General features: G+C 42.7%; 1 protein-coding gene and 1 long non-coding RNA gene across 2 annotated transcripts in view; one reads left to right on the top strand and one right to left on the bottom strand.

Moving 5' to 3' along the window:
• Positions 1 to 11106, bottom strand: part of LOC113904214 — a 53340-nt gene extending 42234 nt beyond the window's left edge. The window contains exons 1-2 of the long non-coding RNA XR_003514447.1: positions 10902 to 11106; positions 3360 to 3455 (exon numbers count right to left, since the gene is read on the bottom strand). This is a non-coding gene — a long non-coding RNA (uncharacterized LOC113904214). The remainder of the gene's footprint in view (positions 1 to 3359; positions 3456 to 10901) is intronic.
• LOC113904213 (25-hydroxycholesterol 7-alpha-hydroxylase) overlaps positions 11000 to 26005 on the top strand; it is a 175782-nt gene continuing 160776 nt past the window's right edge. The window contains exon 1 of the mRNA XM_027561077.1: positions 11000 to 11769. Within this exon, the coding sequence (XP_027416878.1) occupies positions 11111 to 11769 (659 nt within the window). The 5' untranslated portion in view covers positions 11000 to 11110. The remainder of the gene's footprint in view (positions 11770 to 26005) is intronic.

Genomic DNA, 26005 nt, shown 5'->3' with positions numbered 1-26005 from the left:
AACAGGTAGAGAAAAGACACAGTATGTCTATAAGTGTGACTCTCTGAGACACCTACCAATGTAGAAGGGGCTCATGTTATTACTTGTCCACCAAGTATTCAGTGAATATCTGAATATTCACTGGAAGGACTGATGTTGAAACTCCAACACTTTGGCCACTTGATGCGAAGAGACGACTCGCTGGTAAAGACCCAGATGATGGGAAAGATTGAAGGCAAAAGAGGAAGGGAGCAGCAGAGAATGAGATGGTTAGAGAGTATCACCGACTCAATGGACATGAATTTGGGCAAACTCTGGGAGATAGTAAAGGACAGAGGAGCTGGGGTGCTGCAGTCCATGGGGTCACAAACAGCTGGACACGACTCAGTGACTGAACAACAACAAGGCTCTCTGATTGACCAGTCACTATCATCACAGTAACTTTAAGGATGGGAGGAAAGGAACATTAGTATTCTCTAATTTCCTTGACATTTACTTATATTTTTGAAAGACAGAATAGTTAAATTTGCTTTAAAATTTTTTAATTGATATTTTTGATGATGATAATTGTATTTGGAAAATATTATATGCTCATTGTTCAGAAGAAATTTTTCTATTGCTTCTTGACATGAGAGTGGTTGGCACAAATAAATAGTGTGGACTGAACTGCTCGGCTTCACAAAAGTAGGAGGTATTTGATATTTGAAGAGGAAAATCCTGGAGGGAGAGAAGAACTGGAGAGGCTGGCCTCCGTCAGGGGGAAGAGAAACATATATAAGGTTGGACATTTTGGGTGTCCACTGGGGATCCTGGAAGGTATCCCCTGTAGATAAGAGGCCTATTGCAGTCTACAGGCTTTAGTCTAAAGTTTTTTTCTTTAACATTAGAAGCATTTAATAAACATGATTGCTATGTCATCACAGAAGCTGAGAGGCTAGTGTTACTGTGGTTCTGCTAGTAAGAAATAGAGCAACTCCAAAATGAACGAATACAGGAATCATCACCACCTATTGTCACCTGCCCTGTTATATTTCTGTGGCACTGGAGCAGACACTGCATATGTACTGGTCACTGAATATATGGTGGACACTGTGTATGTACTGGACACTGTGTATTTAGTGAATAATGCATATGTGCTCACGAGGTTGTGTCACTCAGATTCTGTCAGGGTGGGAGGACCTGTGTTCCCAGCTTCTGGGAATGTCACCAGTTGCTTTAGGAACTGCCTTCAGCTAAAGAGAGCTCCTTTCCAAGGTTGTGCCCCCCAGCCCCACCACCAGCCTTCGGTCACCCTGAGGGCAGTCCATAGCCAATGGCATGTTGCTACTGAGCTCTGAAAGCCTGGATCTTCATCCTAATCTTGGGACAATTCTAGGGGCAGTGTGGGCTCTAGATATCCTTGTAGGCTGAGTCTTTGGTTTTTTAAAAATTTTTAATTGGGGACTAAATTGCTTTACAATGTTGTGTTGGTTTCTGCTGTAAAACAACATGAATGAGCCATAAGTATATATTAATATATATCTCCTCGGAGGCCTCATGAGTCTCCCACCCCCCAACCCCGAGTCTTTGGTTAAGGTTGCATCCCGAGCAAACTTCTCCCTCTGTCTGTCTGTTTGAATCCGCTGGCACTTATCCTCAGACTCTGTCCTAGTAAAGTCCCATGCTGGTCTCTCTCTGTCTGTCTTCCTGGATCTCTTCCGTAACAGGTAGAAACCGCAGAACCTGGTGGTGGTGGAGAGGTGGTGTGGATAGACTTTATTTCAGACTAGGGCTTTTGTGGCTCTCTAAGGATCATCCTGGCCCAAATCAGAGGTTTTGGGTATCTAGGTTCAGACGCTAATCAGAAAATGAAATGTTGGAAAAGCCAGTGAATCAGAAACAGAGATGGAGTCTCAAACCTTGACATGGGAAGTAGGGTCAGATCATGAGAATGAACTAAGGTTTAGCACAGGATTGTGAATTTATAAGCCAGAGTATTCAAAACTCAAGTGTGAATAAGGAATGCCAAGACTATTAAACAAGAAATGACAAAACTCTTGAATCTTTTCCTTCCTCTTGGAGATAATCAGAGCCATCTGTTCCACCATTTTTAAAGCTGCTTCAAAATAATTACATCCAGGCCTTACCTAAAATTGTACTTTATTAAGAAAAAGATTTACATTTAACAATGGTCTCTACTATTGGGTCACTCTTCATTCAACAGCAATTTTTTTTTTTTTTTTAATAAGCATTCTTGCTTGCCATGTCTGTATGTGTAAAGTGAGTGCTAGGTTGACATTATAAACTGGCTTCTTAGGAGAAAGAAAAACTAAAGGAAAAATAAGTGCAATTTTTTTAATTTTAAAGAAAGAATAAGAGGAAGCATTTGTGATTTAAGGTATTTTTGGTCAGGTCCAGGGCCAACATCTGAAGTGCCTTGCTATTTACTATGTGATAACTAAACAATACTAACAGCAGTCTCAGGATATATATATACACACACATATATAAATATATGAATATATATATATATATATAATTACTGTCTCAGATACAATCAGAATAGCCACCTTAAGCAAACAAGAAATGGCACATTTTACATTTTAATTGGGCAGAAGTAATTATCAACAAGGTAACACCTTAGCTGGGCTGATCTTGTCTGATAAGCTCATTTCTACTTACACCCTCTGCCAATGGAGCAGAAGGTGCTCAAATATGAAAAAAAAGAAAAAAAGAGAAGCACCAGGCATTTTGACTGTCATTTATTTACTGCTCACAATTTCATTCTCATAAATTTATAGGGAAAGCAGTCTGCCATTTTTCAGATGGAAAAACCAAGACTAGCCTCTGAGCTAGTGAGAGAGCTCTGAGGTAGGCCAAGGTATAAAGCAGAGAAACAACTGTCCTTGTGGGGTGCTATGGTTATGGACAGCTCAAGGTAAAAACAGTATCCCTAAAAATGGAGGCCAGAAGGATTGGGTGGGAAAGGTTCATGAAAGAAAAAAAAGAAGACAGGATGGTACTCTGGAAGAAGAATGACTCTATAGTACAAGCTGAATAATCACGGGTAACCTGAAACTCTTTTGAGTCTTGGTTTTCTTTTGTGTGCATGCTAAGTCGCTTCAGTTGTGTCTGACTCTTTGGGACCCTATCAACCGTAACCCACCAGGCTCCTCTGTCCATGTGATTCTACAGGCAAGAATACTGGAGTGGGGTGCCATGCCCTCCTCCAGGGGACCTTCCTGACCCAGGGATTGGACCAGGTCTCTTATGTCTCCTGCACCAGCAGGTGGGTTTTTTTTACTAGCGCCACTTGGGAAGCCTAGTTTTCTTTTGCCTCTAACATCAGAGACTGGTTCTGAAGACCAGGAAAAACATGTGAGTAAAACACGAAGCAGTACCTGGCACATGGCAGGTCCTCTTAATCCTTGTTCCTTTCTTCTTTTATTTTCTTCCCTTCCTCTCCTTCACTCTCTGGCCCAAAAGCAGTCATAATTCTAACAGGGGGGCAGGAAGTCAAGGTTAGTTAAGACAAAGCTCATGAGGAAGGGGAGAATCGTAACTACAGTCATTCTTTTTAAAGATATGACTCAAACTCTATTTACATTTTATATCAAAAGTTAACGGGAACTTGAAGGCTTGAGTACTCAAACCTGCTTTTAAAAGACTCCCAATTTTTTAAAAAAGAGAATGTGTGGAATTCTTGACAGTTCCCACAGTGGGACTTTCAAATGTTTCCCAATAACTGGAGCCCACAAGCTCCCCTTTTCCCAACACATTATTTGTTTCCCAGGAACTCATAAGATTGCAGCCATATGGGTGCATGTTTTAAAATCCCCTCATCCCACCCCACAATCTCATGTTGACCAGCCTCCTTTCTTTCTCCCTTCCAATGTCAACCCTTCTAGTCCTCTTAGGTCCAGCTCTTTGAAAGAAGAACAATCTCATCCACTTTTACAGCTCTAGAAGGCCGGGCATAGGGCCATGGACACAATGTGCACTAAACAGAAGTTATTGACCACATACGGGTGGACTTGGAGGTCTCAGTCACATAGGGGTGGATTGGGAGGTCTCAAGCCCATGTATTTGTATTTTCAAAGTCACAGCAGAACTGGGGATTCCCTGGCGCTCCAGGGGTTAGAACTCCAAACTTTTACTCCCATACAGCCTGGGTTCAATCCCTGGTTGGGGAACTAAGGTCCCACAGTCAAGCAGTCAAAAACAGAACAAAACAAAACAGAGCAGGGGGATTAGGACACAGATGTTGAAATGCAGGAACATAGCCATTTTTTCAAGTTTTGGTGACTTCCAAACATGCTTTATGTAAAAGAGAAGGCCTCAAGGGAAGCAGGGCCAAGACTCAAGCCTTAATCAGATTAGAAAGAGGACAGCAAAACAGGCAGACAGCTTAGACCGTCTGGTGGATGAGGGTCAGCTGGGCTGGAGGCAGAAGGCTTTGGGTACACCCTGTCATCTGGACCTTCATGGCTCTCCCTTTAGAGACTCCAGTTTAGCATCTTCTCCCTTTACTTCCTCTGGTCCTGCTTCTGTTTTTGCATGTATTTTTCTCTCTCCATGTGATTCATAATTAGTATTTTCTGAAGACAGATGATTAGGCTAGTTGCTCTCTATTCTGAAAACATTTCCATATCTGGGTATCTCAAAATCTAAAGGCCACCCCATGACCTTTAGACCTAACTATTGATTCTGGTGTAATTAGCAGAGCCAATGTACATAAGACACTAACATTGGTAGCCAGTGTTTGAAGGAGAAATTTTTGGCTGATTTCTGAAGGGGATGTTGGGCAACTAGAATTTTACTGTTGCCTTATATGGATGCCTTATGATCTCCTGTGTTGAAATTAAGCTAGTTACCGGATGTAGCAAAACACACAAAGTTCAGTTCAGTTCAGTTTAGTCGCTCAGTCATGTCCGACTCTTTGCAACCCCATGAATTGCAGCATGCCGGGCCTCCCTGTCCATCACCAACTCCCAGAGTTCACTCAAACTCATGTCCATCGAGTCGGTGATGCCATCTAGCCATCTCATCCTCTGTCAGCCCCTTCTCCTCCTGCCCCCAATCTCTCCCAGCATCAGAATCTTTTCCAATGAGTCAACTCTTAGCATGAGGTGGCCAAAGTACTGGAGTTTCAGCTTTAGCATCATTCCTTCCAAAGAAATCCCAGGGCTGATCTCCTTCAGAATGGACTGGTTGGATCTCCTTGCAGTCCAAGGGACTCTCAAGAGTCTTCTCCAACACCACAGTTCAAAAGCATCAATTCTTCGGTGCTCAGCTTTCTTCACAGTCCAACTCTCACATCCATACATGACCACTGGAAAAACCATAGCCTTGACTAGACGGACCTTTGTTGGCAAAGTAATGTCTCTGCTTTTGAATATGCTATCTAGGTTGGTCATAACTTTTCTTCTAAGGAGTAAGCATCTTTTAATTTCATGGCTGCAATCACCATCTGCAGTGATTTTGGAGCCCCCCAAAATAAAGTCTGACACTGTTTCCACTGTTTCCCCATCTATTTGCCATGAAGTGATGGGACCAGATGCCATGATCTTAGTTTTCTGAATGTTGAGCTTTAAGCCAACTTTTTCACTCTCCACTTTCACTTTCATCAAGAGGCTCTTTAGTTCCTCTTCATTTTCTGCCATAAGGGTGATGTCATCTGCATATCTGAGGTTATTGATATTTCTCCTGGCAATCTTGATTCCAGCTTGTGCTGCCTCCAGCCCAGCGTTTCTCATGATGTACTCTGCATATGTTAAATAAGCAGGGTGACAATATGCAGCCTTGATGTACTCCTTTTCCTATTTGGAACCATTCTGTTGTTCCATGTCCAGTTCTAACTGTTGCTTCCTGACCTGCATACAGGTTTCTCAAGAAGCAGGTCAGGTGGGCTGGTACTCCCATCTCTTTCAGAATTTTCCACAGTTTATTGTGATCCACACAGTCAAAGGCTTTGGCATAGTCAATAAAGCAGAAATAGATGTTTTTCTGGAACTCTCTTCCTTTTCCCATGATCCAGCAGATGTTGGCAATTTGATCTCTGGTTCCTCTGTCTTTTCTAAAACCAGCTTGAACATCTGGAAGTTCACGGTTCACGTATTGCTGAAGCCTAGCTTGGAGAATTTTAAGCATTACTTTACTAGTGTGTGAGATGAGTGCAATGCATTCTTTGGCATTGCCTTTCTTTGGGATTGGAATGAAAACTGACCTTTTCCAGTCCTGTGGCCACTGCTGAGTTTTCCAAATTTGCTGGCATATTGAGTGCAGCACTTTCACAGCATCATCTTTCAGCATTTGAAATAGCTCAACTGGAATTCCATCATCTCCACTAGCTTTGTTCATAGTGAAGCTTTCTAAGGCCCACTTGACTTCACATTCCAGGATGTCTGGCTCTACACAAAGGATCCCATTAAATCTGAATTTCATATAAACAATAAAAAACACTGAATGTAATATTTGGGATATACTTATACATGCTCCAATGGCTGCCTGGCTTCCAGGCATAGTGTCTATATTCTAAATAGCAGAAAAGAGAATGGAAGTAAAGGGTCTGGCCATGCCTATTAAGGACACTTGTCTGAAGTAACACCTTAAACTTGGTATACTGGTGAGAATTCAGTCACAAGGTTATATCTAACTATTTATACAAGGAAGGCTGAGAAAGCAGTCTTTGTAATGGGCAGCCATGTGCTGAGTTAAAAATTGAGGACCCTTATGAGGAGGAGTGGGCAGACATGGTGGGTCAACTAGTCATCTCTGTCAGAGAAGTAATGGAAATCGAGGCATGCTTTGGAAGTAAAATAAATTGAACTGGATTGAATATAGTGATGTTGACACTGGGTTACAAAAGCAAAAGGGGAATCAAAGAGGTCTTTAGATTTTATTTCAACCAGGTTAGTTTACAGTATGTGTGTGCTAGTCACTCAGTCATGTCTGATTCTTTGCAACCCCATGGACTGTAGCCCGTCAGGTTCCTCTGTCCATGGGATTCTCCAGGCAGGAATACTAGAGCGGGTTGCCATTCCCTTCTCCAGGGGAGGTTCCTGATCCAGGGATCAAACCCAGGTCTCCTGCATTGCAGGCAGATTCTTTACTGTCTGAGTCACCAGAGAAGCCCCAGTTTACAGTATGGAGTCCCCTTTTAGCAAAAATGGCAAACCTAAGAGAAACACATATTCACAATGTATTAAGTGTGTACCATAAAGCAGTGGTCGTCAACCTTTTTGGCACGAGGGACTGGTTTCATGGAAGATAATTTTTCCATGGACCAGGAAGGGAGTGGGGATGGTTTGGGGATGATTCAAGCACATTACATTTATTGTGCACTTTATTTCTAATTTAATACTGTCACTGATCTAACAGGAGGTACCAGTCCAAGGCCTGGAGGTTGGGAACCCTTGCCATGAAGCATTCTAAGATACTATAGCAATATCACAGGGAGATGACCCAGTTGCCAGCCATATTCAGTGGGTTGACAGTGTAGTCTTCCTCCTTCCACCTACCTAAGACACTGTGATTAACTGCTGGCATTGTCTGTTATTAATGTTATAAAATAAAAAGTTTAGCATGGTGCCTGGCCCATGGTAAACATTCAATAAACTAATGTTGAACATTTTAACCTATCTTTTCAAACAGAAGAGTCATCCAGGAGTCAAATGAAAAACGGGAAGTATATAAGTTGAGGCTTCTTGTGAAAATTAGTGAGAGGGCTTTTCTTCAGTGGATACAGAAATGTGAGGCATTGATACCATCCTGTAAACTGACTCTGTGGGCCAGGTAGTGATGGAAACCTATTTGCTTTTTCTCAGAGGGGATAGGATAGCTGTTGGCTCACTGTATGCTGACTTCCTGGAAAACTTAATCTATGACAGGAGATAGGAGGGGCAGTAGAAGAACCCTGTAATAAAAGCACAAGAAAAAGAAGCTCAAAAAACATTAGAGTTCTGCTTGCCCAGACATTCCCAGTTTTAAGGCCAAGCACAGCAACACATGTAATTCAGTTCTAGACCATGAACTAAGGGCCAGGCACATGCAAAGTCATTCCAACTATTGGGTTAGCCAAAAAGTTCATTTGTTTTTTTTCTGCAAGATGACTCTAGCAGTGTTTTCTTGTCTTTAACTTCATTAGAAACAATTTTGTTAGACAGTATTGTGACAATAATATCAGCCTGCATTAAAAAAAAAGGGTGAGTTTTTGTATAACCATTTTAATATTGAAGGTGGAAAAAAAAAGCAACATTGATATATTATGTTTTATTATTTGAAGAAGGGTATGGAGAAAGCGCAGTGACTGATCAAATGGGTCAAAAGTGGAGATTTCTTGCTGGGTGATGCTCCATGCTCCAGAAGACCAGTTGAAGTTGATAGTGATCAAATCAAGACATTAAGTGAGCATAATCAACCTTATGTCATGTGGGAAATAGATGACATACTCAAAATATCCAGATCAAGCACTGAAAATCATTTGCAACAGTTTCGTTAGGTTCATCACTTTGAATTTCTGTTCCAAAAAGTTCTTGATAGTATTTCTGCATGCAATTCTGTACTTAAATGTAATGAAAACATGTTGTTTTTAAATCAAATTGTGACAGGGGATGAAAAGTGGATACTGTACAAAAATAAAGGACAGAAGAGATTGTGGGGCAAGTGAAATGAACCACCACCAACCACACCAAAGTTTGATCTCCATCCAAAGAAGGTGGTATTGTGTATATAGGGGATTGGAAGGCAGTCTTCTAATATTCTGGAAAACCAAAGGCTTCACTGTGGCTCAGCTGGTAAAGAATCTGCCCGCAATGCAGGAGACCTGGGTTTGATCCCTGGGTTGGGAAGATCCTCTGGAGAAGGGAATGGCTACCCACTCCAGTATTCTGACCTGGAGAATTCCACGGTCTGTATGGTCCATAAGGTAGCAAAGAGTTGGACGTGACAGAGCAACTTTCACTTTCTTTCTGGAAAACCAAATGATTAATTCCAGCCAGTACTGATCCCAATTAGACCAAACTGAAAGTAGCATCGAAGAAAAGTGTGTGGAATTAATTGACAGAAAACACATAATCTTCCATCAGAATACCACAAGACCATGTGTGTTTCTTCGATGACCAGGCAAAAACTGTTAAAGCTTAGCTGGGAAGCTCTGATTCATCCAATGCATTCACCACACATGGTACCTTCAGTTTTACATTTATTTCAGTCTTTACAAAATTCTCTTAGTGGAAAAAAATTTCCATTCTCTGGAAGACTGTAAAAGGCACCTGGAACAGTTCTTTGCTCAAAAAGATAAAAGGTTTTGGGAAGATGGAATTACAAAGTTGCTGAAAAACGGCAGAAGGTAGTGGAACAAAACAGTGAATACACTGTTCAGTAAAGTTCTTGGCGAAAATGAAAAATGTTTATTTCATTTTTACATAAAAACTGAAGAAAACTTTTGGCCAACCCAATACATTATCTCAAGTCCAGGGTCGGGGACCAGGGCGGTAAGGGGCAGAGTGTAGGTGAAGACAAGGTTGTCTAAGAGCGGCTTCTCACCTTCTATAGCAGGTGAGACAGAACTAACTCGCCTTGGGAAAATGTGAAATGTGAAAATTCACGCATGTGTATTTACTTTCCACACCAAACCTGGAACACAATTTTCAGCATTGTGTTAGAGAACATATAGGGTTTCCCTCGTGGCTCAGTGGTAAAGAATCTGCCTGACAATGCAGGAGACACAGGAAGACTCGGGTTTGATTCCTGGAATGAAAAGCAGAGAGTGTTAACAGTCTGGAAGACGGAAAGATTAATTATAAGACTTAGTAGTAATTGCTACCAGGAAGTGGTATTTGGGCTGGGTCTTGACAGGTAGGTATAATAGAATTTAGGGGAGAGAGGAAACTTTTTCAGGTTGCGAACGTCATAAACAAAGGTGTGAATGGACCGATTGTGAGGGACACAGTGGCTCAAGCGTTCCAGCATACGGACCTGTCCTAGCCACGGATGGAGGCAGATTGTGGAGAGCTTCTCATTTCAGGTCCAAGATTAACGACTTTATCACAAAAGCAACCAGTGAGAGTTTTGACCAGGATCAAAGCTGGATAAGTCTGTGTTGTAGGGATGTGGCAACTGGGAGACAGGCTGGAAAACTCAAAGGTCAGAGGTATGGAGACCAGTTTTGAGGCCACTGTAATAGTCTGGAGAACAGTGAAATAAAAATCTTACCTAAAGGAAAGAGCATGTTGGCACTGGAATAGTCCTGGTTAGAATGGTTATTGATTACTTAACTGGGTGGCCAGAGGTAAGTTACTTCAGGTGAAAGTTAAAGTGTTAGTCACTCGTCACTCAGTCCTGTCCGACTCTTTGTGACCCCATGGACTGTAGGCCACCAGGATCCTCTGTGCATGGGATTCTCCTGGCAAAGATACCGGAGTGGGTCGCCATTTTCTTCTCCAGGGGATCTTCAGAACCCAGGGATCCGACTGGGGTCTCTGGTATTGCAGGCAGACTCTTTGCAGTTTGAGCCCCAGGGAAGCCCTTAACTTGAGCCTCATTATATTTTCTCTTGCATACCTGCTCAGTCACGTGAGAGTCTTTGCGACCCCATGGCCTATAGCCCACCAGGTTCCTCTGCTCATGGGATTCGCCAGGCAAGAATACTGGAGTGGGTTGCCATTTCCTACTCCAGGGGATCTTCCGGACACAGGGATAGAACCCAAGTCTCCTGAGGCTCCTGCATGGTCAGGCAGATTCTTTACCACTAAGCCACCTGGGAAGCCCTGTATGTTCTCTAACACACAAAAAGTACTGCTCCAAGTTTGGTGTGGAGGGTAAATACACATGTGTCAAGCAATGCGAATGATCATTACTAAGGAAAAGATCTTTTCAAAAGTTTCTCCCTTATCCTAAGGACAACTTGTGGGAGCTTATACCACTTCTGCTGTAGTTAGTACCTTAGCGTCCTTTTTTAACAGCTCCTTTCACGTGTCTTCTGTCTTCTGGCAGGCCTGCCCCATCAGGGCTTCTGGAGGGTCCCATCCGGGTCCCTGGCTTTCGGGCCCCTGGGACTGGCCTGGGTGCCCAGCAAGCGCGGGAGGGAGCCGAGGAGCGCGGCGTGGACCAGGCGGGCGGAGGGCAGCGCAGCCCGCAGGCACCCCGCCGGATGGACAGGGCGGGGAGGCGTGGGATTTCTATGTGGTCGCGGGGGCCCAAGCACAGCGGGCACAGTCCCAAATCTCCTCGAGGGCCAGTGCGGTCCCTCCGGCCGGGGGCGCGGGCTAAGGGATGCAGGACGCAACCGACTCACTTCCAGCTCAGAACTGAAATCCCCTTCTCTCCGGCCATTAGCGGCTCCAGCCGGGGAAATCCTAGCCCCTTCCCCCTCGTCTCTAGCCCTTTTTCCTTCCTACCCCCGGGCGGGGACAGAGGGGTGGGAGTGGGGGTGGGGTGGGGGGAGCCGCGCCGCGTTCCAGAAGCGCCAAGCGGGAAGCGGTGGCCAAGGGGGCGGTGCGCGTGGTGGGGGGGGGACGGTGCCGGGGGAGGGGAGTCCGGGAACTTTGAGACTCGGCCCTCGGTGACATCCAGGCGGCGCCACGGCCTGGTCAGCCTCCTGGGCCCTTGCAGAGTCGCGGAGCCGCGCCGCTCGGAAAGAGACCCCGGCTACCCTGATCTGCGCGCAGTCGGGACAGCGGAAGACATGAGCGCGGGCATGGGCGGCTTCTGGCCGGAGCCGTGGCTGACGCGGTCGCTCGGCTACCCGGGCCTGGCCCTCGCCGCGGCCCTGCTGCTGCTGGTCTTGTGCCTGAATGCGCGGCGCACCAGGTAAGCGCCCCGACGACCCCGCGCCAGCCCGGGCCACGCATGCGTCCTGGGCCCAGACCGCCCTCCACCATCCCGGCGCGCGGGCTCACAACTTGGGGGCACGCCGGCGTCTCTGGGGGTCGGGTGTTAACACAAAGCTTCCCCTGCCTTTCTCTCAGGCACGCGCAGACCTTTTTACAGCGTGGGCACCGAATTCGAATTCGATTCGCTGCTCCAGGCTCGGTTGTAGTCAGCCCTGGGTTTGCGGTATTACACACTAGGTGTCACGCATGTTTCCAGACACGTTTTGGTGCCTTGCTGCAGTGAGTTGATGCTTTATGGCCTAGCCTGCGAGGTATCCCAGGAGGGGAATTCTGTTTCATTTCATTTTGTTAAAAGTGAAATGTTTTAGGAAAATCCCAGTGTATGGTATGAGCAGTACTCTGGCTGCCTCTCTGGGTCTCAGTTTACCACTGGCCGGCATCTGGAAAAAAAAAAATAGTAACCCCTATTTTTGTGGGTACTCAGTGAGCTTGCAGGGGCTTCCCTGGTATCTCAGCTGGTAAGGAATCTACCTGCAGTGCAGGAGACTCGGGTTCGATTCCTGGTTGGGGAAGATCCCCAGGAGAAGGGATAGGCTACCCACTTTGGTTTCTTGGGCTTCCCTGGCGGCTCAGACTGTAAAGAATACGCCTGCGTTTGGGGAGACCTGGGTTCAATCCCTGGGTTGGGAATGGTCCCCTGAAGGAGGGCATAGCAACCCACTCCAGTATTCTTGCCTGGAGAATCCCGTGGACAGAGGAACCTGGTGGTCTGCAGTACATGGGTCCCACAAAGAGTGTGCAGAGTCCCACACGACTGAACGACTAAGCACAGCAGTGAGCTTGTAGTGTGTATTTTATACACTTATTCTGTTATTTTTATTAGAAGAGAAAGAACAGCATATTAACAACAACAAAACCCAGAAGTGCGTCACTTGGTTATCTGATTTGAAAAGGGGAAGGAGAATGGAACATACAAGCACTCACTTTGAAATCTATTTTCTTGTTGTGTCACTTTTTCATACCACTAGGTTCTTTGTAGCTTTTTTTCCTCTCCCTTGTTTTTTGTCTGATCATCTGGGTGGATCTCGGTCAGGTGGGGAAGTTGGGGAGATCAATGATTTTGTTGGGGACATATTAGATCAGTAGAGAAGTCTGTTTCTGGTGCTTGGTGGCAAGGTCCAGGGAGGATATTTAATTATAAAAGTCACAAATATGAAAATGGAACATAAAGTCATGAGTAAGATTGGTCACCTTGTGGAAGAATGATGAAGAAGCAGGGGTCCCAGGGCATTCTTCTTATTGAAGAGCCAGGCAGAAGATCACCAAAGAAGACTGAGAAGGAGTGGCCAATGGCATGGGAAGAAAACCAAGTGAATGTGGCATCCTGGAAACGAGATAGAAAGATGTTTAAACAGGTAAGGGAGTTATCTGTGTCAGAAGCTGATGAGAAGTCTAGTTTGTTGAGGACAAAGGACCATCAGAGTTGATAAGACAGAGAATCCTCCTGCGATGTGGGAGACCTGAGTTTGATCCCTGTGTTGGGAAGATCCTGTTGAGGAGAGCATGGCAACTCACTCCAGTATTCTTGCCTGGAGAATCCCCATGGACAGAGGAGCTGGTGGACTACAGTCCATGGGGATTGTTGCAAAGAGTCGGACACAACTGAGCGACTAAGCACGGCACACAGCACAACACAGAATTGATGAGTGAAACTGAGAGTTGATGGACATCTAGCCTGTTTGAAGTGGATTTAAACACTGTCTGTCCTACAGTAGTAGCTCCTAAGGTTTTATATTCAGGTGAGAGTGCAACGTAATATTATGTTTCATATCTCTTGAGGCAATAATTCCAGTAATTTTATTTAAAGGAATTTCTCCTGGTGAAGTAATCATGAAGGTCCTTAAAGATTTAATTAGCACAGTGCTCATTAGGGCTTCTTATAACAGTGAGGCATTAGAAAAAAACTGTTTTCCAAAAAATACTGTTTTAGTTTAAAAAATTATTGCATATTGGAGTCATAGAAACTTATGTAGCCATGATGAAGACATAGAAATCTACATTCAAGATACAGTAAGTGAACAAACTTACAAAACAGAATATGTTCATGTACATGATTCAATGACATCCAGCCAAAGACCACTGGGAACACATCTTTAGTGGAATGAGTTGAATTATTGCTTATCGCTATGAGAAAGAACACACACCATTCGTTCTGGCTAAGAGTGTTAGAAAGGACCTATTTATGGGATTTGGGTTGTGTTATGTGATTTTGGGGACAGTTCAAGGAAGCAAGGTTTTGCTCTGTTGGTAAGATACTCTCAGATGGTCGAGGCTATGCTCTGTTGGTAAGATACTCTCAGATGGTCGAGGCTAGTCTGTGATTGGACACCTTGATAAGTCTCCTTGATGAGGCAAAAGGAATGCATTAAGGCTGAATCAGTAATTAGTGAAAAAGCAACAGACACTAGAATTAGTAATGTTTGGGGGATATGTGGTCATTTTATTGATTTAGACAGTGATTTCTGTCAATATTTAGATGTGATTATGGATTGATCTCATTTTTGACTTTGTAATAGTCATGGAGTGGCTTTCTTTGATCACTTAATCAAATGTTTGAGTAGTAATGGCTTCATTTTTGCTCAGCAGAAGAGTGAAGTGCCATAGCTATTGTCAACTGAAGAGAAGTGCACAACCTAAAGTTATGAGTTATATTGTATCTGGAACCTTTTGAAAACTATATAGCCCAACAGACAGCCTTTCACATAGCTCTAAGGAACTGTTCCGAAAAGGCAAGGGAGGAGTCAGACCACTGTTCCCAGTGGTCTTTGGCTGGACGTCATTGAACCATGTTTTTGCTGGGGGGAAAAAAAATCCATGTACATCAAAGGGTTACTGCTAATCACAAAAAAATAGACATCTCAAGTTAATGATTTTAGTTCTTTTCTATGTATGGGAAGGGGCTTTCCAGGCAGCTCACTGGTAAAGAGTCTGCCTGCTAAGCAGGAGACTCAGGTTTGATCTTTGGATGGGGAAGACCTCCTGGAGAAGGAAATGGCAACCAGTCCAGTATTCTTGCCTGGGAAATCTCAGACAGAGGAGCTTGGCAGGCTATAGTCCATGGGGTCACAAAAGAGTTGGATACCACTGAAGTGACTGAGCATGCACGTACAAACATTCTTTTATAAGACTCTGTGGGCATGTATTTAGTTATTTCTTGGGTTAAAATCCTGAAACCTTTGAGAAGATCGATGGGTCATGGGGTAAAGACTTATAACTATCTTGGAAAATGCCACTTTTCCAAAGTATACTGTTTGTAACACTTCCACCAGTACATACTATACAAGAGTTCCAGTTGCTCTATATCTTCACCTGTATCAGATGTGGCCAGTGTGTTGGTTTATAAACCCAGCTTTCTAGATTCTGAATGTTTATCTTCCCTTGAAGAGTGTTGAATTTTGTTTTAGAGTGCAGATGTATTTCTCTTGAACTTGGGGAAGCTTAGCTTTATTTTTTTATAAAGTCTATGAAAAGCTCCATATACTGGGAAATCCACTTCCAATGGGATTGCCAGGGAAATCCAATGGACAGAGGAGCCTGGTGGGCTACAGTCCATGGGGTCGCAAAGAGTCGGACATGACTGAGTGACTAACACACACATGGAAATCTCAGGGTATTTTCTAAGCATCTTTTCTTTGATAGGATTCAAACCCTAAACTCTTGTCTCCCCAGCAGTGGCCAGCACCTGAAATCTCGGCTCAGTTCTTTGAATCTTCCAACTGATTCCTTCCAAAGGGCTCTTTGAAATCTCCTCCACAGATCCATACTTCTGAGTTTGGCCAACAATTTGAGGGGTGATTATATGCATATTTTTCTAGGTTTCTCTTCTGGATTTACACCCACTTCCAACCCCAAGCTCTGACACCTCGATCAGTAATATTGTAGCATTTTGCTTGAGTTTCAGCTGTCTCTCCCTCTTGCAGATGTATCAGAGGAAATGCTGTGTACCCTGGACCTAATTCATTATGAGTCTGTTCTTTAAGGGGTCACTTCCCTTCAGCGTCTTCCTTCTTTTGCTTGTTCATTAGCGCATTTAAAACATTTTTTTTTTGTTTGTTTGTTTTGTATTTTATTATCTGTGAAAATGTTAGGTTATTTTAAGCTACTTCACCATTCTTGCTGTGTCTGACTCTTTGTGACCCACCGGGCTTCTCTCTGTCCATGGAATTTCCCAGACAAGAATACTGGAGAGGGTTGCCATTCCTTCTTCAGTGGATCTTCCTGATCCAGGGATTGAACTCATATCTCCTGCATTGGCAGGCAGGTTCTTTACCACTGAGCCACCTAAGAAGTCCTACTTCATCATTAACAAGAACCTAAACCCAGATTTCTAACACTGCTTATATCTAGGTGATTTCTTTTTGTGGGATGATTTTTTATCTCCTATTTTATGCGTATATTTTCAAATTGTCAAAATACATATGCCTTTCTTTCATAATACAAAATAAGCAATACATTTAAATAAAACTTTGAAAAATTATTTTAAAATGTTTTTAATCATTTTTTCTTTTTCAAAGAACCAGCATTCTGGATCAGTGGTAGTGGTAGGATTCTAACTTAGAAGATATGATTTGAGTGGTGCTAGGAAATCCAGTTCATTTCCAGAACATCATTAATAATATGTGATATGTGTTTTTGTCCAATAATTAGCTACATTTTTAAAAAAATCACTGTCTACTAATAACAGACTTAAATACAGATACTTTCCAATGTATTTTAGAAGACAACATCATATAAATTCAGAGTCTGTGTAGCAAGACAGAGTTGAAAACAAACACATCTCTGTTGTTCTTTCTCTACTTCCCCATCCCCTGTAAAAAGGACAAAAATCAGTCCTACCAAAAAATATAAAATAAATATAAAATTGTTAAATTGTTGTAAATGAGATAAAAGTGGCACTAAATATCATGTTTCCTGAAGAGGACACATAAAACCGTATTAAAAGCTTTATAATCAATAGGGGAAAGTGTTTATAGAAAACGTCTTGGGGAGAGGGCAGTAACAGATTTTTAAAATATTTATTTATCTGATTACGCCAGGTCTTAGTTGCAACATGCAGGATCTTTACATGTGTAACACAGATTTTTTAATCTTACAGTTCGGAATATGAGAAGTCTGAAAATGGGTGTTACTGACCAGTCAAGGTGTTGGTAGGCCGCATTCCTTATGGTGGATCGACAAGAGAATCCATCTCCTTCCTTCTTCTAGCTTCTATAGGCCACCAGAACTCAAATCTCTTTTTTCCTATTCTGACACTCCTTTCTTCTGAGAACCTTTGTGACTATATTGAACCACCCAGGATAATCTTCCCATCTGAAAGTCCTTAATTCAGTTACATGGGCAAAGTCCTTTTTGCCATGTTAGATAACATACTGAGGTTAGGGATTAAGGATTAAGACATGGACATCTTTGGTTTTAGGAATTAACACATGGACATCTTTGGGGGACGCTATTTTTCCTATCACAGTGCTCCCTCTGACCTCCAGAGATCTATGCCCATTTTACATGCAAAATATAACCACCCTATCACAACATCCATAAAATTCTCTACCAATTACAGCATCAAATCAAAGCTCAAAATCTCATCTAAATTTCATCAGCTTAGAAGTCCCAAGTTTCATTATTTCAATCATCTAAATCAGGTGTGGGCCTCTGGGTATGATCTGTGCTAGGACAAAAATTCCCAAGAACCTTGTGGGTCTCCCATGTATGTCGTAGCGATTTACTCCATCAGACAAGAGGCTTTTCCACAGATATTCTCTGGGTAACCCCGTTTATATTCCTGGCTTCTTCTGAGATGCCTGAGGGCAAACATGAGTCACGTTCCTAACATTTTCGATGACTGACTAATTATATATGAATGAACGTGTATGACTGAACATGTCAACCTTTGACTCTTCCCCTGTGTTCGTGCTAAGTCGCTTCAGTTGTGTTTGATTATCTGTGACCCTACGGACTGTAGCCCACCAGGCTTCTCTGTCCATGGGATTCTCCAGGCAAAAATACTGGAGTGAGTTACTGAGCCCTTCTCCAGGGGATCTTCCCGACCCAGGGATGGAACCCACATCTCCTGCGTGCAGGGAAGCCCTGATTCTTCCCAGGCACTAGCAAAAATTGTCCAGCCACATCCTTGACTTTCCCTTCGGAGCACTCTTTCCTGTCAGTGAATCTTCTAGTTTTAGGGTCTCTTGCAATCTGGATTAGGCTGAGAATTTTCCCCAAATTAATTCCTATGTCCTTTGTACAATGCTTAACAGTTTTCCCTTAATCTGTATCTTTCCTCTCACACTTTCATATAAGCAGCAAGAAGAGACCAGTCTGTCCTTTCAACACTTTGCTTAAAAATCTCCCCAGCTAAATAGCCAAATTCACTGTTTACGAAATCTACTTTCCACATAACTGCAAGACATGCTGTGACTAAACTTTGTGTAGCTATATGATTAAGATCCATTTTCTCCCGTTTCCAGTAACAGGTTCCTCATTTCACCTGAGCCCTAGCAGCAGTGCCCTTGATGTTTGTATTTCTACTTACAGTTTATTTGGGACAAAGTAAGTGTTCTCTAAGATAATTGTATCAATATATATTCTTTCTGAGTTCTCACTAGTGGAATTGTTGATATTCATATTTCTCCTTGCCATCTATTCAAGGCGATCAATTTTTTTTAGAGGAACAAATTATTGATACTTCATTTTAAAACTACTTTATTTATTTATTTATTCACTTATTTTGGCTGCACCACTGAGCATGTGGGATCTTAGTTCCCCTAGCAGGGCTGGAACCCATGCCACCCTGCAGTGGAGACTTGGAGTCTTAACCACTGAACCACCAGCAAAGTCCAATCTATGTTTTTCCTATCATCCTCCTCAAAATTCTTCTTAGCTTCTGCCCATTGCCCAATTCCAAAGCCACTTCTGTGTTTTTACAGCGGCACATCACTTCCAGATGTAGTGATGTTAAACAACACAGAGGGACTCTCTCTTAGTCCTAGAGGTCAGAGTCCTACTGGGCTGATATCAAGGAGTCAGCAGGGTGAGACCTTTTGGAGGATCTAGGGGAGAACGCTAGATTCTGAGAACACAACTGAACACATGCTGGCTGAGAAAAATCCTCAGGAGAGGACACCTCACTGAATGACATTCTCTGGACGATGTCATAGCGAGTTCCCCTCCTCAACAGGATGTTCAAAGGATCCATAGTCCAATGACCACTGAATCATCTTCCTTAATAGAAAGTGGAAGTGACAGCCACCACACAGGTAGATATGAGAAGTGAAGTGCACGTTTTGTAAAGTGTGAAGTCACTTGGAAGACAGTTCGCTTGCAACATCAGGTTTCCTTGGTATTTCCCAGAAACACTTTTCTCCTCGTTGCTCTTTAGGAGGAAAAAAGTAGAATGAGTTTCCTTCCCTTTTTCATTCTTCTCCCGTAACACACATATCCCGCCCCCCATCCCACCCCCAATGCTCTTATTGGTAAGAAATCCTATTTAAATATTTTAAGATAAATTTTAGTCAATGTAAACAATCTGATTATTTTTAAGTTAGAAGATGTCAAGGTTATGTAGATAATGAGTTGTTTTGAAATGTGGGTTTGTTGACATCTCTGTAGCACACAATCAATTATTTCCTCTTTCTAATTACTTAATTACTCCCCGATGAGACACTGATGCTCCGGATCCCTCACACTGTTACCACTGCCAAGAGAATGAGAGGAACTAGGTTGTCATCATTAGGGGATGGTTTTCTTGTTCCTTCTCCTTTTCTCATGACAGAATGTGGGAGAAGGATGTGGGCACCTGAAAGCAAAGTCATTATGTACTTGAGAGGATGCTGATTCAGCAGGTGGATTTGTATGACTTTTACATAGGAGGTGATAAGACGCTCTCCAGGCACATCTATGACCCTTGACTAATTAATTGACTGATCAGTTAGAGGTTGCTACACTTACCCTTACTAAGCCAAGGAGCTTGGATTGCTCTTACCTTTTGTGACCTTTCAGGCTGCATCACTATCTTATTTTGTATCTTTTTAAAAAGGGTCCTGAAGATAGTGTTCCTACTGTGTAATTAGAGGAACAGCTGAGTTTTGGAAAATGCAGTACTTTGCTGTTTATTTGTGTGTCATTCAAAGAGACTATTGTCTGGTTCTTGGGAAGTTCCAAACTGCTGACAGGATCCACACTGAGGATTGCTCAACACTGGAATTAAAATTTGCTGACAAATCCTGGCTATCCCTTTAAACAGGGGTTCTGAACCTCTGGGATCTACTGCCTGATGATCTGAGGTGGAGCTGATGTAATAATACTAGAAATAAAGTGCACCATAAATGTCATGGACTTGTAATGAATCATCCAAAACCATGCCCCTCCCTGATCTGTGGGAAAACTGTCTTCCGTAAAAGTGGTTCCCTGGTGACAAAAAGGTTGACGACTGCTGCCTTTGAATATTCAGACTTTATGCCAGATCAGCATAAATCTCTTATCATTATCAGAGTGAAATCTTGAAGTGCTTATCTTAGTCATGAAGGATAAAATTATGTATGTAAAATCATCCATAGCTCAGTGTTCCCTACTAGTGGGACTTTTCTTGTAGAAGAAGTGCAGTGTAAGGCAAGGAACAAACCTGTGAAGCCATAATGGACCTGGGTCCAAAATCCTTCTCCACCCCGCTAGGATGCTGACTTTTGAGAGGAAGGTAAGGGAAGATGGAAATGAACAAACCAGGCTCTGTGCTTAGCTGGTTTTGCACATATTGTCTAATTTAACCTTCCCTACCGTTCATGAGATAGCTGTGAAGCTATTTTTTCAGAAGAGATGAGCACAATGAGAAATGAACCAGTTTGCAGGGCTACCTGGGTAGAACTGGGTTTTTGATTCCAGGTTCATTATAGCTGTGGTAGACAGACTAATACCTGCTTAATCCCCAAACTGTTCCCACCTTAATCTCTAGAACCTATGACTAAGTCCCTTGCTGCTGCTGCTGCTGCTGCTAAGTCGCTTCAGTTGTGTCCGACTCTGTGCAACCCCATAGACGGCAGCCCACCAGGCACCCCCGTCCCTGGGATTCTCCAGGCAAGAATACTGGAATGGGTTGCCATTTCCTTCTCCAATGCATGAAAGTGAAAAGTGAAAGGGAAGTCGCTCAGTCGTGTCCGACTCTTAGCCGACCCCATGGACTGCAGCCTACCAGGCTCCTCTGTCCATGGGATTTTCCAGGCAAGAGTACTGGAGTGGAGTGCCATTGCCTTCTCCTTGGCAGAGTTGAATGAAGGTTGCTAATCAGCTAACCTTAAAACGGGTGGTGATCCCAAACTATTTGGTGGGCCTAATGCAATCACAAATTAAAATGGGGAGAGTGAGGCAGGAGGGGAAGTCACTTGACTATTGCTGCTCTGGAGATGGATTAAGGAGTACAAAGGCCAAAGAATGCAGACACCTCTTAAAGCTGGATAAGCAAGGAAATAGAGCCCTTTCTAGAGGCTCCAGAATGGAGCCTCACCCTGCTAACACCTGGGGAAAGCCACTTTGGACAACTGGCCCCAGGTGGTAGTAGTGGTAAAGAACCCTCTTGCCAATGCAGCAAGTGACATGGGTTCGATCCCTAGGTTGGGAAGATCCCCTGGGGCAGGGCATGGCAACCCACTCCAGTATTCTTGCCTGGAGAATCCCATGGACAGAGGAGCCTGGTGGGTTACAGCAATGGGGTTGCAAAGAGTCAGACATGACTGAAATGACTTAGCTCGCTCACATGCAAGCCACAGGTTCATGCTAATTTGTTATAGTGGCCCTAAAAAGCTAACATAGCAGCTTCTTGCAAGGAAGTTCAGAGGGCAGAAAAGACTGGAACTGGGGTCACTTTTCTGGTTGCCCGTGAGGAGCAGGATAGAAGATAAACATTTAAAAATACTCTCTATCAGGCTTCTTTGATGATCTAGTGGTTAAGAGTCCTCCTACCAATCCAGGAGACACGGGTTCCACCACTGGTCTGGGAAGACCCCACATGCCTCCGAGCAACTAAGCCCGTGCCCTGCAGCTGTTGAAGCCCGTGTTCCTAGAACCCATGCTCCCCAACAAGAGAAGCCACCACAATGAGAAATCTGCACATCGTAACTAGAGAGTAGCCCCCACTTGACACAACTAGAGAAAAGCTCTCAAGCACCACAACTAGAGAAAGGTCTCTCCCAGCAACGAAGACCCAGTGCAACCAAAAATAAACACGTCTTAAAAAAAAAAAAAAAAAAACAATAAAAAAAGTACTCAGTCTTTGCTAATACATAACAATGGAGATTACCATGAGCTAGTCATTGATGTTTCTCTTCCTTATCCATCAATTCATAAGTAAGGTTTATTGTGTATCTGTGTAACTCCATGCATCTTTTAAATATATATCTATTTTTAATCGAAATGCACTTTCTGTATTGAAACCGCTCAGCAGAAAGGCCTGAAGCCCAGAGTGTTGGTGATGGGCTGGCCTGGCCTTCTGATCCTTGATGCCAGGGAGGGCGGATGCAGGCGGGAGGGCGGATGCAGGCGGGAGGGCTCCACGGCACTCCTGCAGACATGGTTAGGCACACCAGTCACCAAAAGCAGAGAATAAACAAAAACCAAAACACACTCAGTAGATCTCTCTTGAAGTTTCCAGAGTTTCTGGACCAACTAGTCCCAGCCTTCAAAGCCAGGAGCAAGGGACTAAAAACCCCTCACCTACACCAGTGCCAACGGAAACCCAGTTTTAAATTAAAAAATAAGTTTGTATATGTCTTAAATTCTCTTTAAAAATCTCACAATGTGTAAATGTATACATTTTTCTTTAACATAAAAGTTTACAATGTATGTTAAAATAAAGGCTCGGAAAAATGGTTTCCAGAAAAAGGAAGAAAAAGCTGAAGTTATGAATTAAAGTTGAATTTTTTTAATCCTGTTGTTGAACCAGTGACTTTTTAAAATGTATGCTGATAGGTTGTTGTTGCTGTTTAGTCGCTAAGTCATATCCAGCTCTCTTTGTGACCCCATCGACTGTAGCCTGCTAGGCTTCTCTGTCCATGGGATTCTCCAGGCAAGAATACTGGAGTGAGTTGCCATTTCCTCCTTCAGGGGATCTTCCTGATCCAGGGATCAAATCAGGGTCTCCTGCTTTGGCAGGCAGATTCTTTATCACTGAGCCACCAGGGGAGCCCACTGATAGGTTAAAGAAAGGAATATATTTTTTGAAAGTGTGATGCCAACTGGGAGCACTGAGGTTCATCCCTGTTTGCCGCTACCCGTGGCCTGGAGGAGAAAGCAAAGGGAGAATCTGGGGGAGTTGAAGGGACCTGGGTGGCAGGATGCTGTATGTCTCTGGTTTCCCCCAAATTGAGCGCCATCGGCTGCAGAGGAAAGATTAACGGCTTCTTGGAAAAGAATATTTTTGTACTTTATCCAAAGTAAAACCCCATTGAAACAACTTCAGGTTACTGTTCTGTGAAAGGCAAAGGACAAAATTATAGAAAGCTGCTTTGCCAAATAAGAGAAGGTGACATCTATTATATCATGCATTTTTATGGCCCAAGTGCTCATTTTTATGGCTTTGGCATTTTTTTTTCAACAATGAAGTATTTGGGATTGGATCTTTTTTTTTTTTTTTGGTCTGTAGCAAAGTGGAGAGGATTCATTAAGTCTGTAATTGCTTAATACAAAAATTAATGGAAATTTTATTAAAAGTACAATCATAACAGGATTTAAGTCTATTGTCATTTCTCTTCGTAACTGTATCCTAAATAATTGATAATAATGAAGAAGAAACTTTGAAAGTTGACTTTAGTTTTTGCACGAAGCGCAATATCTGACACTGAATAGGTCCTCGGTCAATACTTATTATAATAAAGGATGAGGAAATGGGTTTGGTGCAGTAATTGTTATTTATTTCAATATAACTATTTTAGAGTCATAGGTATTGATATCAAAACATACAAACTACATACAAAAATGATGTCAATATGTATCGATTTTTCTGCAACTTTAATAAAAAGATTTCATAAGCGAGTGCTTACCTAGCATGAGTATTTATAAATGGAGAACATATATTAGTGCAATGATAATTTTTTAAATTGTATTTATTTATTTTTGGTTGTTCTGGGTCTTTATTGCTTTGTACAGGTTTTCTCTAGTTGCAGCGAGTAGGGACTACTCCTCATTGTGGTGCACGGGCTTCTCATTGCGGTAGCCTCTCTTATGGAGCATGGGCTCTAGATCACAGGCTCAGTAATAATGGTGCATGGGCTTAGGTGCTCCTCAGCTTGTGGGATCTTCCTGGATCAAGAATTGAAGCCATGTCTCTAGCATTGGCAGGTGGATTCTTTACCATTGGACCAGCAGGGAAGTCCACTGGATTATTTGATTATTCTTTAGTGTAAACCTAACTGAAAACATAGCAACTAGAGTGCAGTCAATTCCTAAAATTTCCTGCTTCTGAAAATTCAGAATTTAAAAATATGTATTGTTAACTTCCAGGTCTAGGCACTGGATTTGTATAACTGTGCTTGTGGTTCCTCTCCCCTCTGTTGGTGAATAGAGTGCTTTGTTGAACAAATCAGAGCTTGTTTGTGAAAGAGCAGAGCCTGATTTGGGTTAATCACGTAGATTCACACACATTTTGGTCTTTAGTACCCTGATCGCTAATAATGGTGGGCTGATTACTTGTAAATATTAAAGAGACCAGATTTTCTGTTTGAAAATCAGCATTGCCCTGGTGAAAGCTCTGCTTTGTATCAGCTGCTCTTTAGAAGTCTGGTCCCCAGACCACTTTATTCCAGAAAGTTGTTGTTTGGTCACGTCTAGTTGTCACCCAGCATTTTGGCAGGGCTGTACTTTGGGGGCAGGAAGTGAAGGGATTAACATCTTTGGATAATGGACAGTCACCTGGTGGAGATGTTCAGCTACTCCGATATTACTGACTTTCCAGTCTATTTTTGTGTTTTGAGTACACACTCCTACAGAATTCGTTTGACTTGTAATAATGGCGGCCAACCCTTCTGAGCACTTCTTGTGTGCCTAAGAGACACTGAGGCAAGGACTTTATAGCCATTGGTAGAGTGAATTAATAGAGTCCTCCCTCAGAATAACTTTCCTCATTTTTATAGGGGTACAAAAGTAAGTCTCATTGAAATAATGTTCCCAAAGTCACACAGCTAGAATACAGTGCAGTTAGGTTTCAAAGCCATAGTGCTGACTTCATTTTTTTTTAATTTAGCATTTTTTTTTCCATGTTCTTTTGAAGTTTTCTTGTAATACGGTTCTGGCATATGCCCTTACCCTTGACTAAGAATGAAAGTATTAAGATCTAATATGACTTTTAAGCATTTCTAATAAAAATTTAACTAAGATATGAATATGTACACTTGGACTTTTAAAAGAATATATTAAGATTGAAAAAAAACAGGCAGTGCTAGTCTACTTTCTCCTTCTTACATTAGATTGTATGAAAGTCACATTTGTTGGCCAGTGTGAGGAAACATCTCTTTTTCCTTTTTCTGTTTACTGGCTTTGCACCGCCTCACTTAATGGCTTAGCAGAGGAATTGAGGTCCACTGTGCGTCCACATCCTTTGTCAGAGACAGTGGAGAACAGGACAGATCATGCAGGACCCTGTCTCTCTCTCTCTCCTTTTTTTGACATACACAAAGCTATATATGTTTAATGTTTACGATTTGATGAATTTGGAGATAATTATACATCAATGAGGGCTTCCTGGGTTGGGAAGATCCCCCAGAGAAGTGATAGGCTACCCACTGCAGTATTCTTGCCTGGGGAATCCCCATGGTCAGAGGAGCCTGGTGGGCTGCAGTCCATGAGGTCACAAAGAGTTGGACACGATTCAGCAACTAAGCACAGCACAGCATATACATCAATGAAACCATCACAACAGCATGTGTCATAAACATAATCCATCATCTACAAAAGTTTTCTCCCACCTACTTTCTTTATTATTATTAAGAACACTTAACATAGTATCTACATCTACCCTCTTAGCAAATTTTTAAGTATACATGACAACTTAGCATATTAAAAAACAGAGACATCACTTTGCTGACACAGGTCCATAAGTCAAAGCTATTTTTCCAGTAGTCATGTACGGATGTAAGAGTTGTACTCTAAAGAAGGCTGAGTACTGAAGAATTAAT

This window comes from Bos indicus x Bos taurus, chromosome 14 (assembly GCF_003369695.1).
Source record: "Bos indicus x Bos taurus breed Angus x Brahman F1 hybrid chromosome 14, Bos_hybrid_MaternalHap_v2.0, whole genome shotgun sequence".
In the NCBI taxonomy this organism is placed as follows: Eukaryota; Metazoa; Chordata; class Mammalia; order Artiodactyla; family Bovidae; genus Bos; species Bos indicus x Bos taurus.
This window is presented reverse-complemented; position numbering and strand designations above follow the sequence as displayed.